Source organism: Phalacrocorax carbo, chromosome 1, assembly GCF_963921805.1.
Source record: "Phalacrocorax carbo chromosome 1, bPhaCar2.1, whole genome shotgun sequence".
Lineage (NCBI taxonomy): Eukaryota > Metazoa > Chordata > Aves > Suliformes > Phalacrocoracidae > Phalacrocorax > Phalacrocorax carbo.
The window spans coordinates 70,042,624-70,059,536 of record NC_087513.1 but is presented as its reverse complement, the minus strand read 5'-3'; the positions used below and the strand labels follow the sequence as shown (position 1 = coordinate 70,059,536).

Here is a 16,913-nt window from a genome sequence, read left to right as displayed (position 1 = left end):
GATGGTATGAAGGCGCATAGCACCTTCCCCCAGAAAGCCTCCCACAGAGATATTATCCTTTTAACAATGCACTGGAGTTTTACCTTTGAAGAAGATGATGACGACTGCTTCTCCCAGAGATTACGTTTGCCAGATACATCTCCCGGTTTTAAATCCTGTATTTTTAAATTAATGTCAGAGAACAGAAACCAACATCAGTTCATGTTTATTTTAATTTGGTAGAGAAAAAGTTAGAATGTGACTTCCTCATAAGGCAAGTTGAGGAACATCCACCAATGGTAAATATTACATTGTCTATCAATTATAAAGCTCTCCTGAATGACACTTCACATAATCCCTCCACACATATACATGCTTTATGACAAAAAAACAATCCTGCTGCCTCTATTCAGTACTGCATAGACAGGCCATAACTTATTATGTTCATCATAGGGAGTACAGTGAAAAGTTACTGCACCATCAGGTTTTTAAGACAATTCCAATTTTTGCGGAAAACCAGATTTTTTCAGAAATAGTATTTCTGTTAGGGAGGAATTCAAAAGTAGCTTGTCTCAGTTATTTTAGATCAGAATCAAAATATTTCGTTATAAAAAGCTGTAAAAAAATACAGTAGGATTTCTAATACAATAGAAAAACAGACCATCCTCTGCATTCTCAAATGTAGGATTCAGGATTTAACACTGTAGCCTTTGATATCCATTTGCATTTCCATTACATCCTTTAAAACCTTAGCATGTACCAATCACTAGCCTGACAGAAGAAAACCAGGTGAGGTAAAATCATTAAAAAATAGCATTCTCTGGAAATGAGTGTATACAGAGACATTAAGCAAAACTCAGCAAAAAAATGTCAAGCTGCCTCTTGGGGAAAAGCAGGGCTACGAATCAAGATGACATATGCTAGGCTAGTAGCAATGTACCTGCTTAAGGACAGATGGATTGGCATCTACCTCTGAGGTTGGCAAACAAAAGACACTCATTTGGGATCTGTGATTTAGGTTCACCATGAAACTAACTGAACTCTTTACTCCCTCTACTTTTAACTGAATGTTGTTCCAAAACCCACATCCTGATGGTCACAAAAGCTTCGAACAATTCTTTGTTTTGGTGGAATGTGATGGGGGTAGGAAGTTATTTGCTAACTAAGAATTCTAGGTTTCCCTTTTATTTATCCTGCTAAAAAAAAAGTAAAAATGACACATTACCGATGTATTTCATTCTTCATAGTCAATTATAAACAGGTTTACCTGACCACCTTAGCAAACAGACACCCAAAGAAGAAGAATAGGAGGAGGGCAGAGTCCTTCAAGCAGAGATATTGAAAGAAGAAAGAACAATCTATTGAGAAAGAGGGAAATGAAGACAGATAGAAACAGCTGGCTGAGGGGAAAACAAGAGGTTAGTTTTACATTACCTAAAAGATGCAACTTAAAAGAAAGAGGGGGAAATCTGGAGGCAGATTCTGTGCTGCTTTTCAGCAGTTGTGATTAAATACAGCAACCACGGTGACTTCTTTTGTTTTTATATTCATGTCCATAAGGACAGAATCTCTATGTAGCTGCCAGAATGGACAACACTACAAATTTCAAGCTCCTATTTGGAACAAATAGAAGTGTGAATTGAGAAAGCCTTTATCAGGCTGCACCTTTTATAAAAGGCAAGTGTACTAGCAGAAAAACATTATACAAGGATATGGGAAGAAACCAGTTCTTTAATAAAATCCCAAAGTTGAATCATTAACACCATGAATGATGCCCTGCCATTCTCCAGTATGGACACCTACAGTTCCAGCTCCGCATCCCTACACTTCCACTTCCCCGCCTCACAATTACCTATTTCTGCCCCTTCCCACATACCCACTGCTGCTTCCCACTCTCCCAGCTTATTACTTGGATAGCATTTTCTGCTCTGATACTTGCTGAAGTAATGGGCTTGCTAAAGGACCTTCACTAGAAAGGACATTTAGGCTCTTAAAGGATTAAAGTATTTCAGTTGTATTTAAAAATATATTTGGAAGATTTTTACAGGGCAAGGGCCAAAGCACAAGTGTTTTATCCAAGGTGTACGGCTGGTCATTTCTAAATTAATGGTAGACCTTCCACAGTTGGTAAATTCTGGTTCTCCAGAAGGCTGGTTGCTTTCTACCAGTAAAGTACTTCTCTGAGCATTGTCTTTTTAGAGGACCCCTAAGCTTTAAGGAAAGAGCTGCAATGTTTTATCCCCTCCTTTTCTGACTACCCAGGAGTCAGCAGCCAGAGGTCCTCTATAAGCTTCCAAGTGAGGACATGCATCAAGGTTCCTCCAAAGACCATCAGCTGGTTGAGGAAGCACTGCCACCACCTCTGCCCCAGGAGAGAACCCATCTTCCACCTAGATGGTTGTTGCAAGTTTACTTACAGAAGGTTTTGGAGCAGGTGATTTGTTGCTCTCTGGGGTCTTGGTTAACCACTCGTTGATACGACTGGAGACACCAACCTTCAGTCCAGCAGTTTCCTGCAAAATAATATTTTCTAATCAGAAGATTTTCACAATAGCTTTTGCTATGTTTTCCACTGTTTAGATTTAAAAATATAATATAGAGGTCCTCACTGAGACTATGGCTAGCTAAGAGTCATCCTGTGTGCTCTGAAAAATATTATCCCTATGAACTGCATGGTACTGCTGCACTCTAGTTTTCAATAATGATAAATGTGGGCTGACAAAATCATTTCCACTTTAGTGCTAACCCAGGAACAAATCTTAGACATACACCTGTTGTTTCTGTCATAACCCCAAACTCCAAGGAGAAAAAAATATTTAGCCTAAAAGAAGAGGAGACGCCAATCTAAGTCTACATTTTTGTTTTGTTAATGTTTTTTTTTAAAAGCACATAATACAGGAGTTAAGTGGCCTAAAATTTAAATCATTAAAAGAAATCTTTAAAAGTTTAGAACAAATTAATGCAATTTCATGGCTATCTGTAATAACTCCCTTCATTCCATGGCTCAGTTTTTTGGCTATGATGAATGCTCATCAACTCACATCAATTTATAGGAAGGAAATGTTGCCTTAAGGATTTACATAGAAAAGATAAAGGTCTCACAAATGCTTCTACGCATTATCTATAAAACATCATCATTATCTTGCCTATTTAATCCTCCTCTACCCCAAAAAGAATTTTTCCCAACACAAAGAATTTCTTTGTACTCCGCTTGAACTACCCAGATATATTTGTCTAAGATATCTGATGTGGCTCTGGAATGTCTCATAACTTAGCTCAGTATGTCACTAAATTCTTCCGTTACACTCAATATTGCAGCCACACAACTTTGTGGGTTCCTGAGGACCTCCGGATCCTCTGGGATATTCTTCATCAGTGATGTCAACAGGAGCAGCCAGGCTTACTCACAGGAACATGAACGGCAAGGTCAGGTCAATAACATAATTCTTTATAATCACTATGTAAAATTAAACACATACCTTATTCGGTGTTCCTGTCCCAGAGGGTGATGAAAAAACGTTCCCTTTCTCCCACATGCTCTTGATATTACGGACACCCTCAGCTGGAACAGGAAGGTCGGAGGCTGCTGGCTTAGCTGGTTTTGCAGCCTTTGTGCCCTGCAGAAGAATTGAGGCCAGTTGGTGTTTGGCATTAAGAGCTGGTGTTGTGGGGCTGTTTGACACTGGGGCAGTGCTGGGAAATGCAGCAGCTTTAAGTGTTTCTAGTGATGATCATGCAAAGACAGAAAGGAGTACCCAGCTCAAGAGATGCCACTGGGACTCTCCCCCCCTTTTGATTTGCAGTTGCACCCTTGACATGACTGGCTATGAAAACTGCAGTCACTTAGATTTCTGCCTTTGTTATATTTCCAAAGCTCATGGCAAACCACAGGTCTGCACAAAACTGCCTCAAGGCTTTCATTTGTCCTCTTTCAAGTATCAGCACCTGCATCCTCTAAGCATGGCTCTTTCAGGGGCAGAGCTGAAGAAATTCATATGCAGAGGCAGGGGAGAAAGGCTGCTCTGTCATTCAGCATCAGACTCTGTTCCATCTGCCCCAGACAACTTAACCTCACAACTCAGGATTCCAGGGGTAAATTTCAGCAATTACAGTATATTTGGAATGAGGTGGTTTTTTTAAAGAGTAGAGAGTTGGGGGATTGGTTTGTTTTTTTTTTTTTCTGGCAGTGTGTCTTTTGCATGGTTACAAAAAACAGTGGACCAAACTCCTCCTGTTGCTTCTTTTCAAAAATCTTGTACACGTTACATAACACAGATTTGAGGAGAATAAGAACCTGTATGAGCTGAGGCTTTGCCTCTCTAGTTGTAAAGCAAGTCAGATTTGGCAACTTTTGGAAAAACCAGAAACTCAGCAAAGAAATAATTTCAGATTGGATGGAAGCTGTATATAGCTGTGAAGCTGCGCTGCCAGCCCCTTCCGTAGAGCTATGCTTTTTAATATCTAAATGGTGTATAAAGGCTCAGGACCTTAGCACAGCCCTACTGAAAATACTGGAGAACCTAACAGAAGCTGGTGGGTGGGCTGGTCCAGCGTTTATGGGCTGGCAAACCCTGACTTCACTATTACATAAATTTCCTGTGACATACAGAGCTGTAGCTCCAAACTTTCCCCTCTGTTTAAGGAGTTTAATATCAAACCCCAGTGCCAAATTAAAGCCCTTGGTTGCTCTAGGGTGGTTATGTCTCATTTATAAAAGGCACAGAGTGACATGGGAGGACAGAAGCTATATGGTCCTACTTTCATGGTACAGGGACTATTGGGTGCCATGCTGACATTCATGCTGACATTCTGATAGAGGGGCTTGAGCTACCTTCAGCTTGACAGAGGTGCTGGAGGCAAGCCTGAGCCTTCAGCACTGTCATACATGTGCTTTTTTCTGCCAGGAACTGACACACAGTATAAAACTCTCCAACACTGGTAGGCTTCCTAGCAGAAAGGTAAAATGGACAGCAGTCTTCGTTAATTGATCTTTAATTACTAAAGTTTCCTTTAAGTTAAAGGATAATAAAGCCTAACTGATTAATACCTTAATGGAATACCATGCTCACGCTCCACATGTGAACAAGAGGAGATAAACATCCAGCAGGAAATGAAGAAGTGCTAGACCTTAATCACAGCTATCAAGATAATATCCCTTTTTATACTGTTCTATTCCCATTACACTTACCAATCCAGTCCACTTGGCCTGCTATATCAACCAGTAGCTTTCCCATTGCCTAGTACTCACTGATTTATAAAAACAGCTAAAAAACCCCAAAACAAAAAAAAAAACCCAAACACCTATTTTTACCTTGGACTATGAAACAGAAAAGCCCTCAATTCTGGCTTCAAGGCACATTATTAGCCACTACTTGTCAAAATCACCTGGGGTCAGGTTTGGAGTTTTATTTTGATTCTGTTTTTCGTTTGTCACTACTTAAACTCACTAGTTCACTGAAGTGTCTTTCTTTGCCAAGGAATTTCACACCGCAGTGGCAGCCAGCAGTCCCTTGCTCTCCTAAATAAGCTGCTAAATCAGCTTTGCTCAGGATGACTGTCAGCTCTCTGCTGATAGTACTCTCATCAGCCACGAAGAGGATGCATCTGTCACTCAGGAGGTGCCGAGTCCTTCAAGATGTACTCCAAGCTTACAAAGCAGGCACAGTAAATTGTAGCATGAAAGGGAAGACATGAATTTCAGGTTTTCTTCAGATGTATATCTAGATGTTGGTTATAGGTGTGCCTCAAGCATTTTGTTCTTGAAGTCACATTTTAAAAGTTTGTGACCAAAAATCCCTGCAATTCTTGAACAGTAAAACATAGGCTGATTGAAGTCCCCAAAGCCATTAGTAACTACAGCCAGCATTACCTCGAATTAACTTACCTCAATTGCACTAGTGTATTGCTCAAGTCTACTGTCAATCTTTGAGACAACTGCTGTCGTGTGGGTGGGTTTCATACCACTGTAGGAAGTAGAAAAAAAGAGATAAGGAAATTATTCTTCCCTCCAATTAAACATTGCTGATTTGACTGAACCTACTGTTTTATGGCTTTACCTCTTCTGAGCGGATTTGTTCAAAAATTCTGCTCGCTCCTCTATCTAGAAAAGAGAGAAACAAGAGCTATAAGTTTAAAGTTAATAAAAAGGTAGCATGAATGAGGCAAGGCTAAAATGTCATTTTAAACATCAAAAGTCAATCTGAAAGAGATGCATTCCAACAGAAATCACCAGACACACACACAGAGGTTTTATAGTTAGGAGCCTATTATGCTACAGATTCATAAGGGTGGATATATTTTCTGCATCAATGTTTGCATCCTGCATATTTCTTCAGTGTCTCATTTGTAACGAGAGAATAAATCACCAATACAGAAAGGAGAAAAGGGACGAAGTTTATCTCATGAAAGGGGTTGATATTCACAAAATATATGTCAAATTTCCTCATATATCCCACATAAGAGCAAGTATGCATCTCTTGAGACAGACAGCAAATTTAATAAAGTTTTTTCTGAGTTGAGACATCAGACTAGGCCGGATTTGGAGCTCAGCTCATGCATGTTTTTGCAGGACACTGACAATTTAATTTGAGCTCCAAAAAACCAGTCAGACTGTACTCTGCTCATGTTCAGCAGGGCCATTGCTGAGTCAATATTTAACAGCTACTATTCTACAAACTGGTATCTTACATTATTTTCTACTCTGTGTGTGGGAAAATATTGTAGTTTCCAGGGAAAAAGAATCATGAAGGTCTCATAAGACTTATGCCAAATCTCTCGATAATTTGAAAACAAAAAACCTCCATCCCTGAATAAAGATTTAAAACAGTTCACAATGGGGAGGTCTATTTACATTCTGGGTCGAGAAATACTTTAATCAACTTCCTCACGACTCTTCCACATTGCATTTTTCCACATCTTGTCCCAGGCACTACAGTTTCACTTAACAGTCAAATATACACAAGCAGCTCCAGGGGATAGAAATGACTGTTAATCAGCCTGGCTGGATTCTTGTGGATTCCCCAGTCCCAGTATGGGTTGTCCATTTTCAAGTTTCTTTAGCAGTGACTGCTGTGGCATTCGTGCCTCCAAACTAAGGCAGTGACAGCATTTCTTTTAATGGTTCTCCTTGGTGCCTTTAGCATCCAGGCTGTACCAGAATACTAAATCCCACAGCAGTCCCATTAAAGGGCACACACGTTTTCTTTCTCCAGCCCATACAAGCAAAAACTCAGGCAGTTCACTTCAGTGCAGAATTTGCCAAACAAGCTCACTGGAGACACTCCAGCTAGCATCGATCCAGCTCAAAGGCACCTGTAAAAAAGTATACACAATTTACAGAGTAATTTACATTAACAGTTTTAGTTGCCAATATATGATCTAAATAGAGTCCTGAGTGGAGTGATGGGCTTTGCTCGGAAGTGTACCAGCTGTTTCAACGCACTGTTGTCACGGGGCGGCAGCAACGCCCCAGCCAGGAGCTGAAGAGCCGCGCACACCCACACGGGTCCAGCGCTCCGGCTCTTTCTCTGCCAGCCTTCACAGTTTACAACTGTTTCACAGCCGGCATTGCCAGAAAACGAGCAAGTAAAGTATTTGATTAAAAGTGACTAAACAGATCTACGACGGTAACTTAAAATATGTCACCTGTCCTCAACTATGGTACAGTAGGAAAAGCTTCCCACTACGCTCATTTCTGGGTCCTAACCAGCAATGCATCAAAACTACGGGTTATACCAACAAGAGACGCTGGTTTCTCCCATGCTCTGCATGAACAGGCAATTCCATGGCTGCATCAATCAGTAAAACCCTGGCTGGCAGCAAAGACGAACTATATGGACTATCTCAAAGAACCAGGACCCAAGGCAACCATCTAATAATTAATTTGCAGCATCTTCTAAGTCAGAACAGAGAATCCACAGAGAAACCTTACAAAAGGGACAGATCTGACAAGATGCTAACAGTACTCTTTATAGTCTTCCTGTGTTCAGGAAGGAGAGATGTTTCTACACAGCAGGAGTCACTGGTGTAAGAGGGGGATAGGTTGGAGAGAAGACAGACACATATTCTTGGGGCTGTAGCAAAAAGACATGGGGTCATTCTTTACCCACTGGAAACAGTGGTTCTCAAAGCACCTGCTGTGGTATCAGGAATAAATCGGGGATTGTTCAGAACAGGAGAGTGAGGAAGCAAACCAGAAAATAAGTTCAACAGGAAAGCAGAGTTAGGAAGCGACCCTCAGAGCTGAACACTGATCCTCCTCCCAAGGAAGCAGGTGCCTTGTGTGGATGGATAACACATTTTCTGCACATTTATATGAGAATTTGTTCCAGAGCATCATCTTCAAAAAACCATGCATGGTACAGAAGCATACATTGAATACACTTAGGGTAAACACACCTGTATACACATGTGTATTCAACACAGATGTCAAATACATTTAGACTGCACAGCAACATCTAAAGGCCATTTATCCACTGCACACCACACAAACTCCATGCAAAGAATTTAAAACGTTTGACACATACAGTAAACAGTATTACAAAATAGATCTGTAAAAGAAATAGGCAAAGCAAGGTGGTTAGCACAAAATGCAAAATATTTCCTCAATTTGAGACCAGGAAATCAGAATAATCTTTTTGCTGCATTCATTTTAACAGGATATCATTAAATAGCTTGGACTATGTTTTATCACCATGGAATACTTTCCAAAGCCTCTGACACAGGACACACACATACTCCAAATTATGACCAGAGAGAAAGAACATGGGATCTCAGGCTGCATCTCCCCCACCTAACCTCAGTTGCTTGAAAAGTTAAGCATGTAGTCAAAATTACTCATTTTGGTTCCCTCTATAGTCAGTGGAGAGGCAGAGGACCTCACCTGACCCTAGGAAAGGAGGGACTCTCTGTCCACTGAGGGTGGCTTTCGCTGTCTCTATTAACTACCAAAGCAGCTTAGATTAGACAACAAAATGCTTAGATGGACACCCACCCTTCTGCTGGTAAAATCAGATTAAACAAAATCAATGGACATAAGTCAAAACCATGCAGCGTCTCACACCTGATTAGGGCCTTACTCCACAGGATCACATACACGTGGCAAGGAATAAATTAAGCAAGATGTTATACAGAGATATAGGTATGCATTTATCCACATTCAATGTTATATAGACATGTTCTGTTCTCTGATTGTGCAAGAAATATCTTGCCTATTAAAAATGCAGTTAAAGTGTGGGTGTCAAAGTGCATTGTCTTCTGCCTGTACCTTCTCCAAGAACAGAAACAGAATGGAAGAGGCATGAGTTAACACACAATTTGAGCCAATGTCTTGGGAAATAAAAAACATCTAGATATTCCCAGTAGAACTAGTTTCACAAAAAGGTATTAAATGGTTCTTAGGAATTTTAACCTCTCTATTAGATATTACGTGACGGAAAGTATCATAAACTGATATCTAGAAAACTCTTCTCAAAATATGGGTCAAGGAGGAAGGGGAATAAGAAATGTATGCAGAAAACAGAAGTCTCTGTATTATAATTTTGTCTCTTATTCAACAGGTGGAAGAACCTAGTGGAAATCCATCTTGAGTGGTAGTCCCTGGGAGTAAAGTGGCTTCTCCTTATCCTCCCTGAGTGGCTCATGTACTCTTTTGCTTCATTAAGCAGTTAGGTTTTTTCCTGCTGTCAGCAGCACCTTGCAGAGTGTGTCAATTTACTCCAGTTTACCTGCCAGGCTAGAGTGCTGCCATCAGCACCAAAGATAGGGGAAAAACAAATGCCACAAATCCTGTTCTTACCACTCTGTCTTCCCTCTGCTGCAAAAGTAGCTCATCTAGGAAGAACTAATTGTGTGGAATCTAATTCTTTCCAGTCACTGCTCCAGCTATCAGGTATTGAGAGCAATAATGAGATAGGACAATACAGGTCTTTAAGGGAAGAAAAAAAAAATTTCAAGTCCTGAAAAGTCCTATCTTCTGACTTAGCTGTCAGCATTGCCTTGCAGAAAGCGCAGGCTGCCACATCAGCCCATGCTTTCCAGGAGACATTTTCTGCAAAGATAGGAGATATCCCAGGCTCCCAGCCTCCTGCCATTGCTTCCTCCCTTCAATGCCTAACAGCTTTTGCATTTCTGTACTGGTGGAGCTCACCCCCAAGAGGAGCCTTAGTACTGAAATATCCTGTTCTCTCCTGATTAATCTAGAGAACGGTTATACAAGAAGTCAATAACACTCCTTCCCAAAGAAAACATGAGCAATGAACTTGTCTAAAACAGAAAATGAATAAAGATTATGCAGGAAATCTCGTTCTTCTACTGCAGCACCATTTGTGTGAACTAAACTAGGGAAAGCATGAGCTAGAGTGGGATGGGAGAGCAGCCGAGGTTGTTCCAGTCTTTGTCCTTATTTAAAAAAAAAAAAAAACAAACAAAAAAAAAAAACACACACACAAGAAAAAGGGCAGAGGCTAAACAGAGATTTGGTACTGCTACTGCTCACCAGGACTCCACCAGCCCTGAGAAATCCAAGCTGCTTCCGTCCCTGAGCTAGTGATGAACTTGGCCTGCATTTACTTTGCATGCATCCTCTTCAATGTCCCCTCGGAAAGGGCCAGCCCTGGTGGCTGGGAGGAGTCCGTGCTGCAGTTCTGATGAAGTAGTGTCTCAGGTTTCAGGGTTTATTAAGAGTAATTTAACAGTTAAAACAACAGGGGTTGTCAACACTGTGTAGGCTGTGATATGTTAGAGGTCAGACTAGATAATCACAGTAGTTCTTTCTCAATATAAGATGTGCGTTTATTATGTCTGTTTGTATATTTACGTTTATATATGTGCATCCAAGAACCATGCAATACATGGAGAAGAGTTGCACATCGTGGTCTCTCAATTCTGAGTCTGCATGTCATGCTAGTCCATGCCCTGCCCGATGGATAAATGCAGTATCTATAAGATGGTAATGTGCCATGCTCCTTTTCAGTTTATCTCCCTTCTTTCCTTTGTTCTTGTAGTTCATTTGGTAAACAGCATGCCCTACTTCCCTCATCTAAGTCACTCCCAGGAACTTCTTTCTCTTCCCAAAAACTTATCACATCAGGAAGGACAAGGAAGGTGAAAAATATGCTTTCCCAGATTGTAATCTAGGAGAAGTCTGAATATGCACATGTGTCATTATCATACAGTATTTTAGTACCGAGCCTCCCTTTTTTCATTATTAATTCCAGCCGCCCACCCACAATTGTGCGTTTAGGGTTCTCACATGACTCATGACACAACTAACCGGATGATACATTAATCAAGGAATAAAGTATGTGCCAGATGCTTTACAAGTCAAAAGATAACTTGGGCAGTGTATAACAAGCAATGAGAAAGCTGTGTGTCAACCAGGTTAGACCAGCCTGAGAAGTCTGTCCAAATGAAAGGTAACAAAATACGCTGTCTTCTAAAAACTGGAGTTTGACATCAAATTCAACATCAGGTTATTAAAATGAGATTATTTTCTCCTCAGCTGTTGACCACAGAAGGCCAAGAAACAGTGTAGGGTATGAAGTTCAACAGTATTACATATCCACTCTGGCCACCCACAGACACTGGACTGTAATATGTACATTATCACCAGTTTCTTAGAGAGAAAAACAGAGAAGGAGAATAAAAGGTGTAGAGAGTTGCATATATCAGTTTTTGTAACAAACAACTTCTACCTAACAAGCCATCATCATAAAAATATTGGATCTTGGATGCTTAATGACATTTGGAAAATTCCAGCTTTCCTCTAAAAATACATTTAGTAGAATAGTGTAGCATCAGTCCAAAAGTTCTCTGAAAGCTATTAACCTCCTGCCAAATCCAGTGTTTTTTCCCACTCTCCCCAAAATTATGATGTATATCTTTCTATTATGTGTTTTCAAGTATAATTTCCTCTCTTCTGAGTCATCTGTGAACTAAAGCTCCAAAAGCATGTCATAAAAGGCATCTCAATAAACAGAAAGAAGAAAAAGAAGCCCTCCCATGAGGGCTGGGAAGAAGCTGTACATTTATAGTGTGTGTAACTGACATGGTCTTTTGCAACCGAAATGGCAAGACCAGGTTTATCTAATAGGAGCAAGTTGTGAAGCTTGGCAATCTTCATTTACAGCTGTATGTATTCTGTCCTTGTATTTCAGGTTCAGATGTGTCTGAGAAGTCAAACAAAAGTGTTTGGACACTGCATTTGCTAGAACTGGTGCCAAAACGGTATAGGCATGAAGCTCCAGATTGCTTCCAAGTATAGCTCTCTGTGAGCAGAAATGTAATTTTGACCAAATGCTTTTGTCACTCAACACATACAGTTCTTAAACCCATGGAGCCATAGACCACTTCATGGTCCAATGAGCTCCTACCTGATAACCTCCTGCCTAGTTCTTTTCTCTCGTAGTGCCCACTGAGGGGCCTTTTTTGACAAACATTTTTGATTCTTAAATGACGAATGACACAAAATGAGAAAAGAGAAAAATTTGAAAATTTGAAAACAATTAATAGATCTACAGTTTGGGCTTGAGCTGAGAAAGCAACTGGACTGCATACCAAAACAAAGTTCCCAATAATTTCAGAGGGGCCAGGATTCCTCTTCCATGCTGAAAGGCCATTTAATTGATTTATCTGACTGCCAATATAATATAGGCCACAGAAGAACACTTAGAAATTCCTGCAGCAACAGAATGGTTTTTTTTTTTTTCCTGTTATGTAAGAAAATTAAATCCAGCCCAGTACTTCTAGATGTTATTTTTAGGGAGATTAAACATAAGCTAGAACTCCCATATGGGCCAGTTTCAATTAATGATGATTAGGCTGAATATGCTTAAAGACAAAGTAATCTGGCAAGGAAGAAAGTAATTGTGGATGTGGAAGGAGAGAGAGCATTTATGATCTTTATCTACACCAGTCCACAAAGCACTCCTATAATAAATTAACACTGAAAATCATCACAGTAATACAGCTCTAAGTTCCCAAAATAATTTTCTTTTGAAGGTGAAGATCATTTTTGGACATTTTTCATCAACAAGAACAGGTAACTCCCAGCCTAGTCTCTATTTTTAGAAAGGATTCCTAATTTTCAATCATCCCAATGTATGAAGTCTTTCAGCTAAAGGTTTCAGGTGGATGTCGGTTTCAGAGCATTGTCCCAGGTCTGATTTCAAGTATTTCCACTCTGCTTTAGTGTTTGGCTGTTGGTTTGGACTGCAACCCCCATTACTTTTTATATACTATATAGATGTTAGTGGGAAGGTTACCTTGAGAGATGAACCTTTAGGACTGAAACATTTAAATGGCTTCTTTTCTTCAGATACCCCATCTTCTGGCATCTTTTGACGTTTCTCAGCAGCTTCAGCCCTTCTCCTTTCAATTTCTTCCTTCATCCTCCTCTTTTCCTCCTTAAAAAAATATGAATGGTCACTTACTCTTTCAGAAACTACATCACCATTACAGGGCTTTACAGTCCTGCAAACATTTACCAAATTTTCTAAGAACAGATTTTCCACGCCAGTCAAAAAAGTTCAGTGACCTATGTGAAATATAGCAACGTATTGCTGCTAATCCATCACAGTGTTAAGGAAGAAAGGCAAGGAACACAGCTATTCCATGAAAAATACTGAAATTCATTTCCTCTGTATTGTCATGTATCATCTTTATGCTGTTCTTCTGTCCATTGACTCCGGCACTTGTCATGCCAAGGTTAATACTTCACAAGGAAAAATCAATAGGTGCCCAAAGAAGTGAAGATTAAATGCTTACAGTTTTCCCTCCAAACAGATAACGTGAGTTTTTACTTCATAAGCTACAAGTCAAACCAAAAGCCCTCAAAGCACCGTTGTGAACACTGGTCATCAGGGTCTGACCAGCAAGGTACTGTGCAATCTCAGCATCTATTGAGTTTTACTGTAAAGAGCTTAGTATATCAAAGCAATTGGCATTCAGCTGCCAAACACTATTATTATTCATCTACCATCTGTTTTCCAAACAACTAGGATTCCTAAATGATGCACCAGAGATTTGGAAATCCTATTTATAGATTCCTTTGGCAGAGAAAGTACAAGCAAACAGATGTGCTTGGGTACTCAATATTTAAATAGACAAGAATATAAACCTAATGAGATCTAGTCCATTGTAACTATATATAACAGTAGCATTCCAGCTCATCTGCAGCAGACAAATTTTGACATGCACTTTATAATTCAATTTGTGTAATGTCAAAATGACATCCCAAGTAAATTAAGAACTCTGTGGCTATGACATTGCCCCCAACAATTTGCATCCACAGGAAGATAAGAAATTTGCAACTATCACAGATTAAATCCTGACTCATGGAGACATTATTAGAGCCCTGTCTTTCCTGAGGCTAGAGATGTCACGTTTCTTTCTACCCAGGATGTCTGCATGTTTTACATCAGGTCCATCCTAGAGCATCTATGCTATATCGTCACTTGGTATCAAATATGGCATACTTGCAGTTAAATCTGAAGGTTAGAAAATGGGGTGATATTTAATGCTGGGTTGTATATTTAAAATCAAGGTCTGTTGGGACAGACCATCTCCTGACAGACACTAAGAAACAGCGATGCTCAGAAGAGCACACAACCCAGAGGGCCCAGATAAAGGGTGCAATTTTAAGCAAAGTCACAGCAGTAGCTCCCCACAGAGCAATACCAGATCCAAGGAGGAGAAGCACACTTTGGCCTGTAAGCTCGGGTTTCGTCTTGCCTTCCTTGTTGCATGCGCCTTCCTCACCTATGAGCCAGTTTCCCATGGCCTCATTCTGCCCTTTTGTTAAATACAGACCCATCCACCTCCAGCCCCACCAACTTCTTTGCCTAAAAGTGTCTGTGCAGACACTGCAGCAGAGAGTTACCAAGTAATGCAAGGCCAGTAGAAGTAAAGTAGTAACAACAAGGGAATAAAACAAGAGTCCAATACTTCATATCTTACACTTACCTCCTCTCTGGCTTTTCTCTCAGCCTCCTCCTGCTTCTTCTTCTGCTCCTCTTCCTCCAGGATTTTTCGGCGCTCCTCCCGCCTTTTCTTCAGTTCATCCAGTTCTGCCGCGGCCTCCTGCTGCTTCTCCTTCAGCTTCTCAAACTCCTCATTCTCGCCTCGGCGACGACGCTGATCTTCTAGCCGCTTTCCAACCTCAGCCTGAGACCCTGGCTTTGCTTCCTCAGCGTTTGTGGTCCCTTTCAAATTGGAGCGGCTGGGAAAGAAATGAGAGGGAAGGTGATGCACCACGGGTTTGCCTTCCTTGCCAGAGCCACCTGCTGCCATGCACTCACCAGCAACATGAGAGCCTGGCACTCAAAGATATCGCTTTATAAGACCTTTTGCTCTTTGCAAACTACGACAGGCCCACAACATTTTCATTAGGAGTTCATAGGCTAGGATACTACAAGGAGCACCGCTCCCATCTGCTGCCAGTGAGGAAGGAGTTTCTTGTGTGCTTGTGGGCACATCAGCTGCACAACCCTGCCTGAGAACTCAGGCCACCTCCATTTTTAAGAGAATTCAGTAACTGAGCTTGAAATATTTAACATCTCATGTAACTTCAGGAAAAGGTGTCATATCTCATCACCATCTGTGTGGTAAACTAACTGTAAACTTACAGTTTCACACCTCTGCTCTGCAGTTTTGGTACAGAGGAAACACTTCCAAAAGCACACTATACATCATACAGAAAACAAAGCAATGGAAAACCATAACTAATTTCTCTCTGTTGATTTTAAATGAGATAAATTTACATATAAAAAAACTCATAGCAAAACAATTATGTGTAACTCTTTGCTTTCAAAGGCAAGTATTTTTTATAAACACTCTAGAAAGACAAGCACCTTTGAGGACAGAATAAATTACTTGCTTTGGAGAAAACAGGAGACAAGAGAAGGGAGAGAATCTTAGTGTTTCAACAGTGTTTTAAAAAACAAAAAAAGTTAAAAGTTCCTATCTCATCTGTAACACTTGTCACTTGAACTCTCCCAGCCTGTATGAACAGAAAGGGTCTTCAGATCTTTTGCTGACATTTTCCAGGGAAAGTATGACTTCTGGTTAAGGAACTGGAAATTATTTATTAATGGCAACTCTCCACAGGAGAAAACCAGAAGTTTCCTGACCGGCTGTAATATATGAGACAGAAAGAAAGAATACCCCTCCAAAAAAATCCTCAGAGAATTTGCATAGGTGAATTGCATACTTTCAACAGTCAGATAGTATCACCTAATTAAACAATTACCGCACCAGTGTTTAGACAAATGTCTGCTCCCTGAGTGTGTTTAATATTACCGCAGACAAGGAGATAGGTACCGAAGAGGTATCAGTGTGCTATTCACAAGAGACAGAAAGGGAATGTATGAATGAATTTTTTTAAAAAAACTTTCTGCTCTGTTCTGACGGCATTTAGAAAAGCTGGATTTCAATAAGGTCATTAATTCAACCAAAGTGTTGCAGAGTATAATACAACAAAACGGTATAAATCAAGCGTTCCAACAATAACAATAACTGTCAGAGATTATCAGATTAGAGGTGACAACATGAAGAACAAATATCATATAAAATTGCAATCCAGTGAATCACACCCAATCCTGCAAAGGTGCTCTTTATTCAGATAGATGCCTCATCTAGACGGAGTTAACCATATAAAACAAGCTGTAGGACAGAGCTGAATTATCTGTGATTTCAGTATCACAGTAGAATCTACTAACACAGAGACCTCTGCCCCCACATGATCTTACCAAATTGGATGAAATTCAGCATGCATGATTTAGGAATTCTGTCAATGAAAAAAGTATGGCAATATAGCATAACCAAACTGATGCTATTATGTGAATTCAGCTGCTGTACTTCATATGTGCAAGTTCAACACTGAAGTAGTAGGACCTGGAACTTACTTTGCAATGCGTCACTTGGTTTTAGAAAGTGTT

General features: G+C 40.3%; 1 protein-coding gene across 9 annotated transcripts in view; it reads right to left on the bottom strand.

The window, feature by feature from the left end:
• The window catches only part of CALD1 (caldesmon 1), a 202,596-nt gene that overhangs the window by 3,654 nt on the left and 182,029 nt on the right, over nt 1-16,913 (bottom strand). For all 9 annotated transcript variants that reach the window (XM_064458948.1, XM_064458953.1, XM_064458939.1 and 6 more), the window contains 7 exons: nt 14,941-15,196; nt 13,242-13,382; nt 6,036-6,079; nt 5,864-5,942; nt 3,459-3,596; nt 2,397-2,492; nt 84-155 (listed from right to left, as the gene is read on the bottom strand). In XM_064458948.1, the coding sequence (XP_064315018.1) occupies nt 84-155; nt 2,397-2,492; nt 3,459-3,596; nt 5,864-5,942; nt 6,036-6,079; nt 13,242-13,382; nt 14,941-15,196 (826 nt within the window). The remainder of the gene's footprint in view (nt 1-83; nt 156-2,396; nt 2,493-3,458; nt 3,597-5,863; nt 5,943-6,035; nt 6,080-13,241; nt 13,383-14,940; nt 15,197-16,913) is intronic.